This window comes from Corapipo altera, unplaced genomic scaffold, assembly GCF_003945725.1.
Source record: "Corapipo altera isolate COAL_440 unplaced genomic scaffold, ASM394572v1 75, whole genome shotgun sequence".
Taxonomy (NCBI): domain Eukaryota; kingdom Metazoa; phylum Chordata; class Aves; order Passeriformes; family Pipridae; genus Corapipo; species Corapipo altera.
The window spans coordinates 12,182,739-12,198,844 of record NW_020884887.1 but is presented as its reverse complement, the minus strand read 5'-3'; the positions used below and the strand labels follow the sequence as shown (position 1 = coordinate 12,198,844).

The following is a 16,106-nucleotide window of genomic DNA, read 5'->3' as shown; positions in this document are numbered from 1 at the left end:
AGCCTCACCTGCCTTTGCAAACATGGCATTATGCACATTAGAAAGTAAAACCTCACTGCCTGCAGAAGTCTCAGGCAAGAGCCACACAGGACAAACGTGAAGCCTTTTAAGGAGCTCTGAGAAGATCCTCCCGTGTTACAAGGAATGAGAGCCCAAAAGCACTGACTGAGATAAAAACTATCATTTGCCAAACTCAGACGTTTTGACACATTGTCCATGACAAAATTTGCAAGCATTAGAAGTTACCAGGAGCTCCTCCGAGTCAGCTTCTTTAAATGTAACCATGGAGCACTCCGCTTGATTGATTTTTCTAAAATAATACAGTAACTTTCCAGTTTGATGCTTTCAAAACATTGAGGTATTTGATTCCTCATTGTAACATTGTCAAGGCAAGGAAAGGATCCCTATGGTGCTGCACAATGTACAAAACACAGACAAAGCAGATTAAAAAAAGATTCTAAATACCTTCAAATCTATGCAACAAAGAACACATAAAGCAATTTTCTAGTAACGAGCAGTAACAAAAAAAAAACCCAACCAAACAGCTAAATTGTTTATAATATAGGCCAACAAACCAGCTTTTTATTCCTTTTATGCTGGCAAGTTCAACTGCATGGAAGACAGAAAAACTTCAAGCCCAAATGCTAATCCAGTTTAACAATTTGTTCCAAAGTCACATACTAACAATTCCATCCCTGAGGACACTCAGGAATAGACGCCAGAAAAAAAAAAAAAAAAAAAAAGTGTAGCTTTTGATATATTCACTTTCTTTTTTTTTTTAACAGCCAAGAGTCATTAGGTGGCATTTACTTTCTTCATTTGTTACCTCTTTTCTCCACTTCGAGCCCGATAGCAGCACGAAATTTTGCAAAAATTTATTAAAACGCAGCCAGACTTGAGAATAAGAGAGCTGAGCATTAAAACCCAGTGTTGCAGTGTGTGATGGCAGGTTTTCTGTCGTTGGGTTTTGCTCTGGGGGTTTTTTTGTGTTTCGTTTTTTTTTTTCCCAAACCTGGAAAGGAGCACCCTAGCACTGGGACATCTCACGTTAAAGCAACTTTCTGGCAGCAAGAAACACTCGAATATTTCAGTCTCCCTAAGGAGCTTCCACGAACAATGGAGCCCCACACCGGCAGACCCCTCGGATGATACATCTGGGCACAGCCCGGCACGTTCAGCCCGTGACCCGGCGTTATCAGCGCCGCCGTGTTCGCTCAGTGCCTGCCCTTCTTTTAACTTCTGGGAGCAACTTGGCCGAGGAGCTGCGGGGTCGGCGCTGCCCGAGCCCCCTCGCAGGGGGGATGACCCGAGGGAGGAGGGGACGGGCCGGGCAGGCACCTCCTGGAGGAGCCGGGCTGTCAGCGCTGCCCCAGCGGCAGCGGGGGAGGCTCGGGCCCCTGACAGCTCCCCGGGCCGGCCCGGCCGGGAGGGCGCTGCCGGTGCCAGAAGGTTCCTGCCGCGCTGAGGTGACACCGAACCCGCCCGAGCGCGGGCACCCCCCGCCCGCCCCGCGCATGCGCCGCGCGCCCCTCACCGTTGCCGGGTGACTCGCCCTCCCCGCCGTCCGCGGCACCGCCGGCAGCTCCCTCCGCCCCTTCCTACCCCGGGGGCCGGCGCGGGGCCTCTGCCCTGCCCGCTCCGCTCCGCTCGCAGCCCCTCCTCGTGCCCGTCCCGGCTCCCCCTTCTCGGCGGCCGCCGCCCCCCCCCCCGCCGCTGTCGCCGCCGCGGGCGCCGCGCTGCCGGCCCGGGCGCCGTCCGTGCGCTCAGAGCGGCTCCGAGCTCCGACCCGCGAGCGGGGGGTCCCCGACGGCAGCGGCGGCCACGGCCGGAAGTGACGCGCTGACTGACAGGTGCAGAGCGCGCACACACCCCCCCTCCGCTCGCCCCCCGCCCCCTCCCCCGGGGTCACGTGCCGCGGGGCGGGGCGGGCGCTGAGGGGTGGGCGGGGCCCGCGCCCTGAGGCGGCGGCGCCCGCGGGCGGAGCGGGAACGGGCGGCCCGACATTGGCGTTTTTGTCTCGTCCTCACCCCGCACAGGGGCTCGGGCACCCGCACAGTGACTCAGCCCGTGCGAGCTCAGGGTCAGTTAGCCTGGAAAACGCGTCCTGAGATCACAGAATCACCCAGGCTGGAAAAGATCTCTGAGATCATCAGCCTGTGACCCAACATCACCTTGTCTACTAGACCACGGCACGAAGTGCCACATCCAGTGTCTTGTTAAACACCTCCAGGGACGGTGACTCCACCACCTCCCTGGGCAGCCCATTCCAATGTCTGATCACTCACTCTGTAAAGAACTTTTTTCTCGTGTCCAATCTAAACCTTCCCTGGTGCAGCTCAAGGCTGTGCCCTCTTGTCCTACTGCTGGGAGAAGAGCCCGACCCACAGCTGGTGGCACCCTCCTGTCAGGGAGTTGTAGAGAGTGAGGAGGTCTCCCCTGAGCCTCCTCTTCTCCAGGCTGAGCCCCCCCAGCTCCCTCAGCCTCTCCTCACAGCACTTGTGCTCCAGTCCCTTCCCCAGCCTCGCTGCTCTTCTCTGGATCTCCAGCCCCTCAATGTCCTTCCTACACTGAGGGGCCCAGAGCTGGACACAGCACTCAAGGTGCGGCCTCACCAGTGCCAAGTACAGGGGCAGAATCACTTCCCTGGTCCTGCTGGACACACTATTCCTGATCCAGGCCAGGGTGATCAAGTTCAACCTATGACCCAACCCCACCATGTCAGCCAGACCATGGCACTGAGCACCATGTCCAGTCTTTCCTTAAACACCTCCCTGGGCAGTCTGTTCCAATGTCTGATCGCCCCTTCTGTGAAGAAATTCCTCCTAATGTCCAACCCAAGCCTCTCCTGGCACAGGTTAAGTCTATGTCATTTTGTCCTGTTGTGTGCAGAGACGGACCACGGCCAGTAGTGTCACTGTGGAGGCTCGTACCCCACTAGCTTTGGTTGGACATTAGGAAGAATTTCTTCACAGAAAGTGCAATTAGACATTGGAAAGGGCTGCCCAGGGAGATGGTGTTCACCATCCCTGGAGTTGTTTAAGCAAAGACTGGACGTGACACTTGGTGCCATGGTCTAGTTGGCACGGTGTTGTTCAGTCATAGGCTGGATGCAATGATCTCGGAGGTCTTTTCCAACCTAACTGATTCTGTGATTCTAGTTTTCCATTTCTCACAACCATATTAAAGTATTTGCTGTAAATTTTCTGAATTAAAGCATCAAGAGCCATCACTCCCAAATGTTCCCCGAGTGTAAGCGCGCCAGAAGTAATGAACTGCCCTTTGACAAAGAGCTAATGCATTTTGAAGCAGAAAATTTAGCACCCTTAAAGTAAGTTAGCATAAGTTAGTGAGGAGATGCAAGCTTACACCCGAAGTGTTAAAACCCGTGCCTGGCAGTCTGTGGTTCCCACATGCCACGCTGAAACTACAACAGCTTTTTCTATCATGCAGTGCCAGCAGCCATAGGTGGTGGGTTTAATAAGGCATTTAAGGAAACTTGGATTTAGTTAGTAAAAATCCTCTCAGGAAAAGCTTTTTTTTTCCCCCATGAAAAACTGACAAAGAATATATGAAAGGGGAAAAAAAATGATATGACTAGGGTGGGATTAATTGAAACCTCTATATTTTCAATAGCTGGGAGTGTTCAGTTTCAGGTTTTCCAACATGGATTCTGAATTTTATCTAGAGATACATTTATAGGACTCATTAAGAGGTTTTACATTTAGAATCCAAAGAAGGGAGAGTCACAATCCCACAGTAAATTAGCCAGGGTTTAATCAGATCTAAAACTCTATTTTCCTGCTGGAAAGATTTGGTGTCATTAGGAGGTAGCACGCAAAAGCAATAAAATGTGTAGGGTCGGGGGAAGTGGCCTCTCAGGAGGTCTGTGTGTGCTGTCTCCTCTCCTTCCACAGCAGACTTCTCCACTTGAACCGCTAATAAAATCTCCTCGCATCAGGATGAGGTTTCTGAATTTGTATTTTGTATACATCGCTGTGTTCTTTCTGATTCATTTAGCCTCATCAACAACAATAAAGATACTGAATCAGAACAAGCTGGCAATTTTGTTGATGAAACATGGGGGAGAGCGGACTCCAGCTGGCTCTTCAGCAGAGACGTTGGCCAGTTGACAGGAATAAAACTGCAAGAAACCTGACACAGAAAGCACACGTGGTGAGAGGAGACAGACAGCAGAGGCAGGCAGGTAGGCAGGAGCTGCACAGCACCTGTCTGCTGGTTTTGAGTCCCAGACAGTGTGTTCCCTCCCCTGAACTGGCTCCGAGTTCGCCATTTCATGCCAGCTTATCCCCCCTCCTTTCAAAGGCTTCCAACGCTCCTCGCAGGGGGCAGACATATGCAGTCCCAGGCTGCCATTTTAGGCTTTTCTGCTCACTTTGTGTTCTCTGTCTGTCTGTGAAAGGTTGAGGACAACCTGGGAGTTACAGAGTCATAGAATATCTCAGGTTGGAAGGGACCCATAAGGATAATGGAGTCCAATTCCGTGCTCCTGGCAGGGCTAGCTAAAACTAAACCTTGTGACTAAGAGCATTGTCCAGATACTCTTTGAACTCTGACTTGCTTCTGTGACCACTTCCTTGATGAACCTGTTTCAGTGACCAACCACCCCCACAGTGAATCACTTTTTCCTGATATCTAACCTGAACTTTCCTTGACACAACTTCATTCTTTCCTGAACTTCTATGACTGGTCACCAGAGAGAGAGCAGATCAGCACCTCCCCTTCCATTTAAGGGAAGCTGTAGATGGCTCTTTGTAAGTCTTATACCTTTTACCATCCTGGTCTCTCTCTGGTGCTTTGGCCACTTCTTCTAAGATGGTAAATACAGAGGGAAGGGAGGCAGCAACTCAATGAGTGGCTGCATGGTTACACTCCCAAAATACAGCTGTTGAAGGCACCTCCCTCTCAGATCATTGCTAAACATTAAAATGGAGAATGTCCATGAGCTGTCTCCATCTGTTTCCCACTGCCTCAGGCCCAGCTTCAATTTGATGGCAGCATTTTGTAATTCTCCCTCTTCGGTGCTGTGCACACTGTGGAGCTCACACAGGTTCATTTACCCTCTCCCAGACTCGCAGGCATGTCCAGAGCAGCCCCAGTATGAGTGGGGCTTGTGCAGGTGCACGGCTGCAGGGTGACACTGTCACCCACATGTCAGGACATACAACAGTGCACTGCCTTGTACAGGGACAAGGCCCCAGTGTGAGGCTGCTCCTGAGCAGAAGGACCCGTTGCCCAGCTGCTGCACAGCTCCAGGAGCTTGGCAGATGCATTTGCCAAGAACTAAAGAGCCAGAGTGCCGTGGCATCCCTGTCTCCCTGATAAATCCGTGTCCAGAGCCACACCACAAAGAGTGAGCCAGTTCTGCAGCTCAGTGTGTTTTCTTACAAGTCCAGCTAAGTTGCTCAGCCTAAAAGTTTTGCAGAGATTGTCCTGCTAAATGCTCACAAAGTAACTTAGTAGGTCTGAAACGATTACCAGTGTAATTCCCTTTTTTTCAGGAAAAGCCATTCATGAGCACAAATCATTATTACCAGTATATGTCACAGAACCAGAGCCCTATTTCCTTCACGTATCTCCGATGTCTTCAGAATAGTGACTTCAGAATAAAGACTCTCTGAAGACTTTAGCTTCCAATTAAGTCTAGTTCCAGCAACAGCCCTGCCTTACTCCTCATGACAAATTGAAGCAAATTAAAGAAAAATATCCCTATCCCAACTGTGCTCACTGCTGTACAAGGCTTAGTACAAACTGAGCTAAAATACTCCAAAACTTAAATCAGCTTTGCAATCCAATCCTTGGGAGGTTGATAGCCTGCCTTGCAATTCCTTACCTTCATACTGGGTTATTATCTTACTAGGAGCAAACAGGAATTTGATGTGTAGCAGAACAAGACACTGTCTGCTGCAATACCTGTGCAGTATATGCCAAATATTTTTTACTTGGTGGGGGGGAAACTGTCTGTATGTCAGCAAAGTATTTGCTTTTGGTTTTAATTGTTCACCTATAAATTATTTGATACATTCTCCTGAACTTGGAAGTGCACAGTGTTTCTCTTAAATAGATCCTATTGTCTCTTGCAAAAAATACTGACAAACATGAATCCTTTCAACACCAAAGAAGAATTAGCGAACAGTAACACTTTCCAGCTGCAAAGTGCTTTCCTTTCCTGCATATTTCATCCAGAAACAGAGGCATGTCCCCAAACTGAGCTTTATTTTGTTCCTCTTTTCTAGCATTACAAAATTTTCTAACAAACATTTTGCTTCAGGATGCCCAGCACATGACACTTGGCCTTGTTGGACATCCATAACTCTCCATGGAGGCTCTGGAATCAGCAAGTATCCAGTTCTTCTGACTCACAGTGTCCAAAAGGGCACCTAAGAATCAAAGTCCATTTTTAAATTAACAAATGAGGCTTCTCAATGCTCAAGTAGACAGGTGAAAAAATCTATTTTATAGAAACAGAAACTCCAGCCCAGATAAAACCATTCATCTTTTCAAAGACTATCAGCCATTACTAGACACACATATGTAAGGATTTTTAAAAACTGAATTCAATATCAAAGGCACATGTTCTGCGTAAATGTCAGACATTTTTACTCATTTTTCTACTAGAGTTCTGTGATTAAAATAAACATTTACAGCATGAGATTTTTTTTTCCCTGCCTTTGAATACTTTTTGGATCTGAATCTTGGTTTTGGGAGATCTGTCTTTAAAGTAGAAATCTGGGAATATGGGTCAAATGTGGCTTTTAAGGCTTGTTCATATTTTAATTGCACGGTTGCAGACTTAACAGGAGATAATTCTTCCCTTCTTGAAATTCAAGACATCAAAAGGTTAATTCAGTCTTCTCAGTTCCATTTCCTTCCGTCTGTTCCCCTTCCCACACTTCCCCCCCCATCTGTAGACAGCTGAGTTATTTGAATTTTATGCAAGCTTGTATTCATCCAAAGGGAAAAATCACTCAGTGTCTGCACCAGGCAAGTGAAAATTGCAATATTGCACACTTGCATTTTTTTAATTCCTATTTGCTTTTCTCTGCAATCACCAGCCCGTGCTCTGGATGTACAAGCTCATGCTCTAAAGATAGTCCCCACTTAAAAGTTAACTTGAATTAAAGCTTGAATGTCCCCATCCCTTTGGAATTCCCATTCTTTGCACTCCCATGGATCTGTACTCCAGCTGCTGTGGTGCTTTTACCTTGGGTCGAGGAGAGGCCACAGTTCACGTTAGCACAATTTGTCTGCTGCCAACACAATCACTCCTCTGCTGCTCCCATGTTATTTCATGGTGTGGCCACTCACACTCGAGGTACACTAACACCAGAGGAGTCACTTTGACAGAGCTCAGGTTAACTCTGTCATGAAGACATGGCTTTAATCTCACTGATTTTAGCACTTTATACGCATTTGCTAGGAAAAAAAAGCCATAAAACCAGTAATTGAAAACAGTCAAGTTTTGAAGAGAAAGATTTTCACTTCAGATGCCAGGAGAGGAAAATAGTCTCATCTTTTTTTTTTTTTTTTTACATTTAAAGAAAGATAAACAGCATTTAACACAACATACTTGCAGCTTTCATTCGAGCAGGCAGAAGACAGAAGTTAACAGATGTGGAACTTGCTGATTACCACTTGCTTACATAATTGTTGACCCTGTACACCATATAGAATACGTGTGTTTGGCTTAACAAGCTTATAAAATTGGAAAATGATTTTTGGAAAAGAAGATGTAGAAATGCAAGTATTTTGCTCTGTGAATTGCTCACAGTAATCAGCTAAAAAACATACTTGGCTGCCTAAGTCTGTTCCTCTGCTTCAGCAGCCTCATTCCCTTAAACAGCTGAAAAACTTCAGGGTTTATCTTCTTCTCCCCAAAACATAAACCCACTTAAGCTACCAGGAGGTCTCAGGCTGTTGAAAATGGAATGATTTGGCAACACAAAGAGAAGTGCTGGTCAGGCACCCATCTAAACTACACCCACAGCCCTGAGTCCCAGGAGTCAACACCACACCTCCATATCTACCCCAGCACAACACGGATTGTAACGACAGACCCACTGATTGTCCTTCCTCCTCTGGACAAAAGGAAAAGCTGAAGGTAGTATAAAATTAGTAGATCTCTGGATTGTGTTATCTTTGATTATCCTCTCTTGGATTATGTTGGGTATCTATTTGCTGCACAATTTGAACTTCACAAGGAAGGGTGATGTTCCTCCTGTTTAAAGCAAAGAGAGTGAGAATTCCAAGAGTGGATTGTTCCATTCCAGAGCAGCCAGCTACACTGAGAAGGGTCATCATCTGTTTGAGCACATCCTAGACTTCCCTGTCTTACTACTTCCCCAAAAGCTGCTGCTTGCAAGAGGTGCTTCTGTCCAGAGACAGAGAGAAAAAAATGACTGTTAGTAAAGACTCAAAGTCATGCTAACTTGTGTTTCTAGACCAGCATTCATCACAAACTGTCATGTGTTCGATAGCATTAACTAATGTGACTAAGACATCACATGCTTCTTTCCCCACCCTATCTTTGGGAGAGAACCATGTGCATGGACATTTTGTATTAATTCATTTTTTCCTTTAATAATGCACACAAGGGTCACCACAACTTGCTAGAAAAATCCAGGCCAGAGCAAAGTAGTTTATGCTGGAAGACACACTTTTGGGTCAGTTCTCGAGAAAGCTCTGTTGCAAGAAACTCCATCTGGTTAAACTTTTAAAAATTCACCCCCATACCAAGTTTTATAATATCAAAAAAAAAAGGGAGAGAGGAAATTTCTACTCCCACTAGCTTATGTTTTCTCTTTTTGCTCTTTGCTGCAATGGGACTCCCAGTATAGACTGTTTGATATCCTGAGCTATTTGGAAAACACAGGGTTAGAAAAAATAGCCCAAGGAGAAGGACTATCTACAACTACCTCTCCTCCCCGCTCATCTTCTCTATGTACCTACCCTGAAGGTACAATGGTCTTGATAAGGAAAATGAAACACCTTAGGTAATGATAAAACATGCAGTGTAAGACAAGTATCGAGTATTTACTCACTAACAGAGCAGCCTTAGAGCAGAAAGTCTGCCAAAGAGGGATCAGTGCCTTCCTTACACCCCCAGGATTCATTGTCTCTTAGCCTGGGAACCTGTCTCCGTTCCCAAACATGGATATTTTTTTTGGCAGCAAGATGGAACAAAAGGCACAAAGAGAACTAAGAAAACCCTTTCAGTGGAGCTGTAGTCTCTTTTTTTTTTTTTTTTTTCCTGTTCCCCTGAGGACGGAAAACCTTCTAGGGACAGCTTATAGCACACGCAATCCTGCTACCTGCCTGGGAGGTGCTCGGTGCTCACAGGGACCTGAAGGAATTAGGCCACGTGCAGATTCCAGCCCGGCTTTTGACCTTGAAAAATTAATCCCCTACCTTTAGCACCAAAAATACCACAACATTTTTGAAATGAAATCACTGTTATATTGGAGTGGGTGTGTTATTTCGAGACAGCGCTGATGTGATTATAAAATCAGTTGTGTCAGCTTATTGGCTCAGCTACAGACACTGATCTGCTCGAGCGTCTGTTCCTCCCGCCGGCTGCTCGTTGGGGTGCTTTGTCCCTCCTCAGCTCCCTGTGGAAATGGATACCATTTGATTCCCACTGTTGCACCAAGGAGAAAGAAAGCCCCTCTTTCTGGCAGTTGCCCATCTTGTCTCCATGAAACTTGGCATTTCCAGAGCACCTCTTGTGCCAAACATGAGCACAGCATCCCCCGGCCCGTGAAAGGCTACAGCCCTCATATATATAATATATACATTGATGTCCCTGCAGCCACAGTCCCACATGGACTGGGCACACTGCTTCCAAAGGATAGCAGCTAAGGAAAAAGGCCAAGTGGCCGCAGGCTCCAAAAGTCCCAGCCTCACTCCTCAGACTTTGCACTCGAGCTCCTTTTAAACGTTTCCTCTCACCTATTACCAAATCCTGGTAGCAAGTGTTTGTTTTCCCCGGTTTCTCTGTGGGTGTCTGACAGACACTCAGTGGCTTGTGCTGCCAGGCATGGTTTGATGCTGTCAGTGGCAGGTGACTCACTGGTATCAGAGGTGTCAGTTTGACTCAGCCCTTCATCTTTTGGCAGCAGACTGAAATAAAATGCAATTTCCATTGTATGAGGCAGCTTTTCAGGCACAGCCATACACCAGTGTAGCTTTACATCCTTTATGTGTAGAGCATGTGCAAAGATCTCATAGTTTGCATGCTCCACTGGCTTCCTGGTTTTTCACATTTATGTGTGCTGGATCTTTCTGCTGCCTCTGTGCTCCTCAAAGAAAGTTGAGATTTATTTCAACCACAGTCATCCCAAGGCCAGGGAAATGCCATATTCCCCCTACTGACAGTGGTGACTCCAAAATCCTGCCATTAAAAACCTGACAAATAACTGCTTTGCTGCTCATATAGCAAGAATATTTCCGTTCCCAGTGAAAGGAAAAGGCATCTGAGTACCGTATTACCTACCCATCTTTAGCCCTCCTGTGATCAGCCTCAATGCAGTATGCAGTGCCCTCAGGCCAAATTCCAAACTTTCCATATGTAAACTGCATCCAGCTGCCTGTGCTGCACAGAGTATATAAACATGAGGTTTGAATCCCACATGAGCTGTGTTTGACCACAGGACTGAACTTAAAAGCTACAGAAACTTGACAGGCACTTTCTGCAGTGGTCAAGACGTTTGTTGCAGAGATGAGTATCTCCTGATTTCAACAGAGTGAGAACATGTAATTTCTCATCATTATGTTGTTAACACTGTTGCACCTTCCTCACAAACCCAACCCAATATCAATTAAGAACCTGGTCATCTTCAGCCTAAAACCCCCAAACAATGTATCCCAAACTGGTTTTAATATTAGCTGTGCCAATAACTTGGGCAATTAAAGTGGTGGTGGTGAAAACAAGCGTGCTCACCCTGTCTTAACATGTTTAGAAGAGCCTGAGCTCTGCTGTGGATCCTGGGGCTGAGCCCATGACAGGACACAGAAAGCCAGAAGTGAGATTCTTCTGCTTTGCTGTAACATTTTGTTTGCTTTCTACAACTCCGAGAACTCGTGCCAGTCTAAAAGTTTAAGAGGTTTTGCACTTGTAGTCTGTCTTCATAATCATAATTATATTTGTTATTTGCAAAAATGGACAAACATTAAAAACCTGAAACTCATGAACTGCCTGGATTGATGAATCACTCAGATTATGTTTTAAAGTCTTTTCTGATCTTCTGAATCTCATTTCCAGCCTAACAAGAGGTTAATGCTTTCTCTTTATACAGACACCAAGACTGTTCAGTGCCAAATCTCAGCTACAGCTTCCTCCAATATTCACCCAGTATCCACCTTCCTGCTTGTTCCCAGGGTCTTTCAGTCAAGAACACAGCTTTCAATTTGTGACAACTGGTTGGATATATGTGATGGAAGCAAAGGAACAGTCCTAACATTAAATATGGTGCACACACACAGTGATTTTGTGGGGGCAGTCAGTACAGATGCAGTAACTGGCTGGTAACCAAGCCAGCCTGCACAAACCATTTGAGTTGGGAAAGGCCTCTAAAACCATCTAGTCCAACCACAAACCTGGTCATTATTTTAATTTAAACAAAGAAGAGATCCTTAAGACACATTTAAACACATTAATAGCATTTTCTCCATACACATATATCAGACTCAAACCCACTCTACCTGAGCCTGTTATGCCAACAGGAAAATCCACAGACCTTCCCGGGGTTCTCAGTCAGCTGAGACATCTCTGTCTCCCTGAGCCCATTGTCCAGGCTGCCTTACAGTCACTGGAGGGAACCAGGTACTCCTAGGGCTCAATTAATTTTATCCCAACTTACCTGCCTCCCTTTTGGCTTATCATGGAGTCTAGGCAGGTAATTCAGACAGAGACATCCAAAGAAAACCCCACACCAGGATCTAGGAGGCTGCACACAGCCCTTCCCTTCCTTTCCCTTGGAGAGTGATTCCCCAAGTAGTTTTGTGCTGGGTAGCTGGAGCCACATTAGAGCCCCAGGGATGTCCCAGCCCCAGGGATGTCCCAGCCCTGGAGAGCAGCAGTGCTGGGCAGTGGCTACAGGCTGTGCCCACATCTAATACCCAGCGTGGCTTGCAGACACAGACAAGGGCTAACAGCCATTTTAAAGGGATTTTCTTAATCACATCACTTGGCACCTACACAATTCTCCCTTTGCTGCAGCTCAAGAGGTTCCCTGGAAGCAAGTCCAGTGTGATCCACGCCATTGGCACAGGTGGAGAACAGGGAATGGTCACACAAGCCAACCTGGCTTTTTGCACAGTGAAGGCAGGAAGGCTGGCTGTGGGCAGCTGCCTGGTCTGGTGTGCAGAGCCACGGGCTGAGAGAGGCACCAGCAAGTGGGTGGATTGCTACAAAAACGGGAGTGAATGGAAGATCCATTGTCCATCCTTTCAGGACGTGTTCCTGGTGTGGTGCTCAGGCTGTGCTAATCTCAGATCTGGCCCTTGATCCTGGCAATGGTACCATGGCTCTGCTTAGAGCCCTCCCCAGCCCCAAGCTCCTGTGAGCTTGGGCAGGTAGGGATGAACCCCAGGCACGTTGCTGAACGCACCTAAAATCTCCCCAAAAACCAACCTGGCAGCAGCAGCAGCCCCCCAGGCTCACCTTTGCTCCAAACCTCAGCGTTGGAAAAGGACAGGAAGCAAAACTTCAACATGATTGCCACGGCAAACGAGGAGAAAAATAAAAGAAAAGAAAGATCAAGATGTATTTTGGCAGTTTTCCATGCCAGTTTTCCCATTTCCCTCCCTCATGCACTTTCTGCAGGAGCAATCTGTCCTTTCCCCAAACGCTGAGCAATCCCAGCACTAAACTAATCAATATTAATAGCGATGGGCTTGGGAGGGGGGAGGAGGGGAGAGGAGAGGAGGGATTACCCTGACCTTTTTCAACTCACACTGCCTCAGACGGCCACCAAGCAGCTGAGGAGAGAGCAGCCAGACGGTAATGCCATGTGGTTTTAGTAGCTTTTCATTTTTTTTTTTCATTTTTGTTTTTTTTTTTTTCCTTGTGAATATTTACTTCTGTTGTCTCAGTGCAGATAGCAATGAAATCCGATTTTCTGCAGGAAGGAAAAAAATATAATTATACCAGCCATCTCCGGGCCAAGCCTCGCCTTGAGGAAACTCTACTGAAATGAGGGGAATAACGCCCAGGCTGGATTTTAACTTGAATTTCTTATTAAAAATGAATTGGATTAGGGAAGTTTTGACAGGTGAAGGGTTGAATGCTGGTGTGCTTTGTGGATTTGTCTTTATTATAATAGGGTATAATCAAACCCATTGAGCTGTGAGTGGGATATGGAGCGAGAGCAAACAAAGGGCTGAGGGAACCAGTCGTCTATTGTTACGCTGAAGTGTCCACAGCAGCTCAGGGGGTGGATGTGCTCAGGACAGGGGGCTCAGAATTAAAGACAAATCCTATTAATTAAAAGAAAATCATAACTGAAACTCTTTGTTCCTGTTGGATTCGGGGTTTACTGGAGATTTTCTGGTTAGCAGCATTTCTTAAAATAGAGGTTTACATCAGGAGGCACTGTGGATTACTGGCAATTAATGCATTGTCTCTTCAATACTGAATATTCTTGTTGCCATGTGCAAAATAGGATTTTTAGTAATTTCATCTGAGAAATCCAGAGAAAATTCTATTTATGCCTTTCCTCTTCTGCTCTGAAAGAGCCAAGCCTTGGGGGAAAGGTCCCAGATCGAGGTGTTAGATTTGCGGGGTTTTTTTGAATAAACATTTCCATGGTCTTTTCACATTTTTTTTCTTTCAAGGAGAAAATGCTTTGCAGATGGCTGATATCACAGCACTAGCTAATGAAGCCATGGGTGTGTTTTCCCTTTCTTTGTCAGGACCCATCATGTCCGACAAACCAGATTTTGCAGAAATTGAAACGTTTGACAAGACCAAGCTGAAGAAGACAGAAACCAGAGAGAAAAATCCCTTGCCCACTAAAGAGAGTAAGTGCTTCTGAGGCTATTTGAACTGTGAGTAGCAAGGACACAATTTGTGTTGCAGTTCATATGCAAAATGAATACTAATCATGGGATTACAGGCTCAAACTCATCCCTGATTTTAAGTGGGGATAATACTAAGACTCGTAGTCTATGCTGGGCTTCCAAGGATGCCAATAATTATAACCAATGGTGCATTTTGTTTGAAAAACCCTTTCTGATGGGATTGCTCTTGCTTCTGCTAAAAGCAAGACCAGTGTCCCCTCTGGGTGCTGGTAACAGGATCAATCTGTTTGCAATTACCATGTTACCAGTCCCTCTGGAGGCACAGGGGGACCCTTGCCCATCTCTGGTAGCCTCCCCAGAGCGTGCTTGGGCTCTGGATTTAATGTGTTAGCAGGCAGATGAGCTGCTGCCTCCCACTGGTACCTGCTGCCAGCCCTGGCCAGGAGACCTTCAGGCACCTTCTCTGGGAATAAGTCTGCAAGGAAACCCCATTATCATCCTCATCTAATAGGAAATCTTCTTTAGCAAAGCACCCCTGAGCTTTAGTCGTGCAGGGTCTTCTCCCCTACAGGCACTGTGCACAGGCAGCCAGGTGAGGCTGGGATTCACTTCTACTTCAGGTATGAAAGAGCATTTGGACCAGATTTTGTGGGCAGCTTCCTTCAGAAGAGCATAGTTAACCCCTCAGGATATCTGTGCTGATAGCCATGGAGATGCACTGTCCCTTGGCACGATATCTGTTTTTTCCCCACTGTTTTATTATCCTTACTAGTGCTAAAGCTGGAGGTTTGCACATCAGGAACTGCCCCCTCCTAGCTAGGCAGACATGGGAAGGAGTTGGCATTTCCAGGGTGATCAAAAAAAGCAAGTGTGGATTTAACCATTCCATGGCTTTAAAAAAAACTGTAGGAATCTGTACCTTGTAGAACCACTAACGCAGAGTTACAGAATGATTTGGGTTAGAGGGAACCTTAAAGATCATCCAGTTGCAACCCCCCTGCCATGGCCAGGGACACCTTCCACTAGACCAGGTTGCTCCAACCTGTCCAGTTTGGCCTTGGATACTTCCAGGGATGGGGCAGCCACAGTTTCTTTGGGCAACCTGTGCCAGGGCCTCACCACTCTCACAGGGAACAATTTCTCCCTAATATTCCACCTATCTCTGTCACTGGGAAGCCATTCCCCCTTGTCCTGCCACTCCATCCCTTGTCCAAAGTCCCTCTCCAGCTCTCTTGGAGCCCCTTTAGGCACTGGAAGGGGCTCTGAGGTCTCCCTTGAGCCTTCTCTTTTCCAGGATGAACACCCCCAACTCTCTCAGTCTGTCTCCATAGGAAAGCAAAGTCTATAAACAGTAATGTTTATTGATGGTGTTTTTGTTTCCTCTGTTTTCCTGCCAGCTATTGAACAGGAAAAGCAAAGCGAAAGTACAGCCTGAGTGTAAAGTTCAAGATGTGACTGCTGCTTCTTCAGTGGGGTTTTGGCTTCTGAGTTGGGTTGCTGTTTTGTTTCGTCCTCCCCAGCCCTTGTTTGTTTCCCATTTGTTTAAGGAAGCATTTGTTCATTTAATGTTCCCTGGAGAAGTTTGTTTTGTGTTTGTTGAAGAAGATACTATGTGTTTGTATTCTTAAAACTGTAATTCCAAGTTCTGTGTGGACCCCATTACTTGCCAAAAAAAGCAATTTGCATAGAAAATTGTTTTCCTAAACCTCACAATAAACAGGTTTCTTCTGATCAGCTGTCTTTGAGCCTTGCAGAAATGAGGTTTAAACTCCAACTCTTCCTACTTTGTTTCCATTTCCATGGTTACTTGGGAATATGGTCAGGTTGGGAAGGGTTACCCCAGACAGGGTCCTGGGCTGGCACACAGGCCCTCTCCATCAGCACATTCATCTGTATCCTGCAGAATCCTGGAGCCCCAGGTGGCACCAACCCCCAGGAACCCCCCAGACACCTTCACAGCAGCCTGGAGACTTCAATCCCATTCCTTGTGTCACTCAAATGAGTGTTTCATGGGAACCCTGAGGGACAAACTGTGTATGCTGGCAGCTCCTGTGCTTTTAAGCCCTCAG

General features: G+C 46.6%; 2 protein-coding genes across 9 annotated transcripts in view; one reads left to right on the top strand and one right to left on the bottom strand.

Moving 5' to 3' along the window:
- Positions 1-1,765, bottom strand: part of FAM13B (family with sequence similarity 13 member B) — a 46,246-nt gene extending 44,481 nt beyond the window's left edge. For 3 of the 7 annotated variants that reach the window (XM_027643668.1, XM_027643667.1, XM_027643670.1), the window contains exon 1: positions 1,535-1,765. The gene's annotated coding sequence lies outside the window, so the exon portion shown is untranslated. The remainder of the gene's footprint in view (positions 1-1,534) is intronic. The other 4 variants (XM_027643663.1, XM_027643669.1, XM_027643665.1 and 1 more) reach the window with 3 other exon arrangements.
- A 234-nt stretch (positions 1,766-1,999) lies between these two features.
- Positions 2,000-15,768, top strand: LOC113947273 (thymosin beta-12-like). 2 transcript variants are annotated; one of them, XM_027643676.1, is made up of 3 exons: positions 2,000-2,080; positions 13,930-14,037; positions 15,435-15,768. In XM_027643676.1, the coding sequence occupies exons 2-3, from the start codon at positions 13,938-13,940 to the stop codon at positions 15,470-15,472; spliced, it is 138 nt and encodes a 45-aa protein (XP_027499477.1). In that variant the 5' UTR covers positions 2,000-2,080; positions 13,930-13,937; the 3' UTR covers positions 15,473-15,768. The 2 variants fall into 2 exon arrangements, with proteins under 2 accessions (XP_027499477.1, XP_027499476.1); XM_027643675.1 differs by lacking the exon at positions 2,000-2,080 and adding an exon at positions 12,935-13,018.
- The last annotated feature ends 338 nt before the right edge of the window (positions 15,769-16,106 follow it).

Coding starts and splice junctions, on each gene's coding strand:
- LOC113947273 (XM_027643676.1), top strand. CDS start 13,938: ATGTCCGACAAACCAGATTTTGCAGAAATTGAAACGTTTGACAAGACC. Junction 14,038..15,434: donor TCCCTTGCCCACTAAAGAGA/GTAAGTGCTTCT, acceptor TTTTCCTGCCAG/CTATTGAACAGGAAAAGCAA.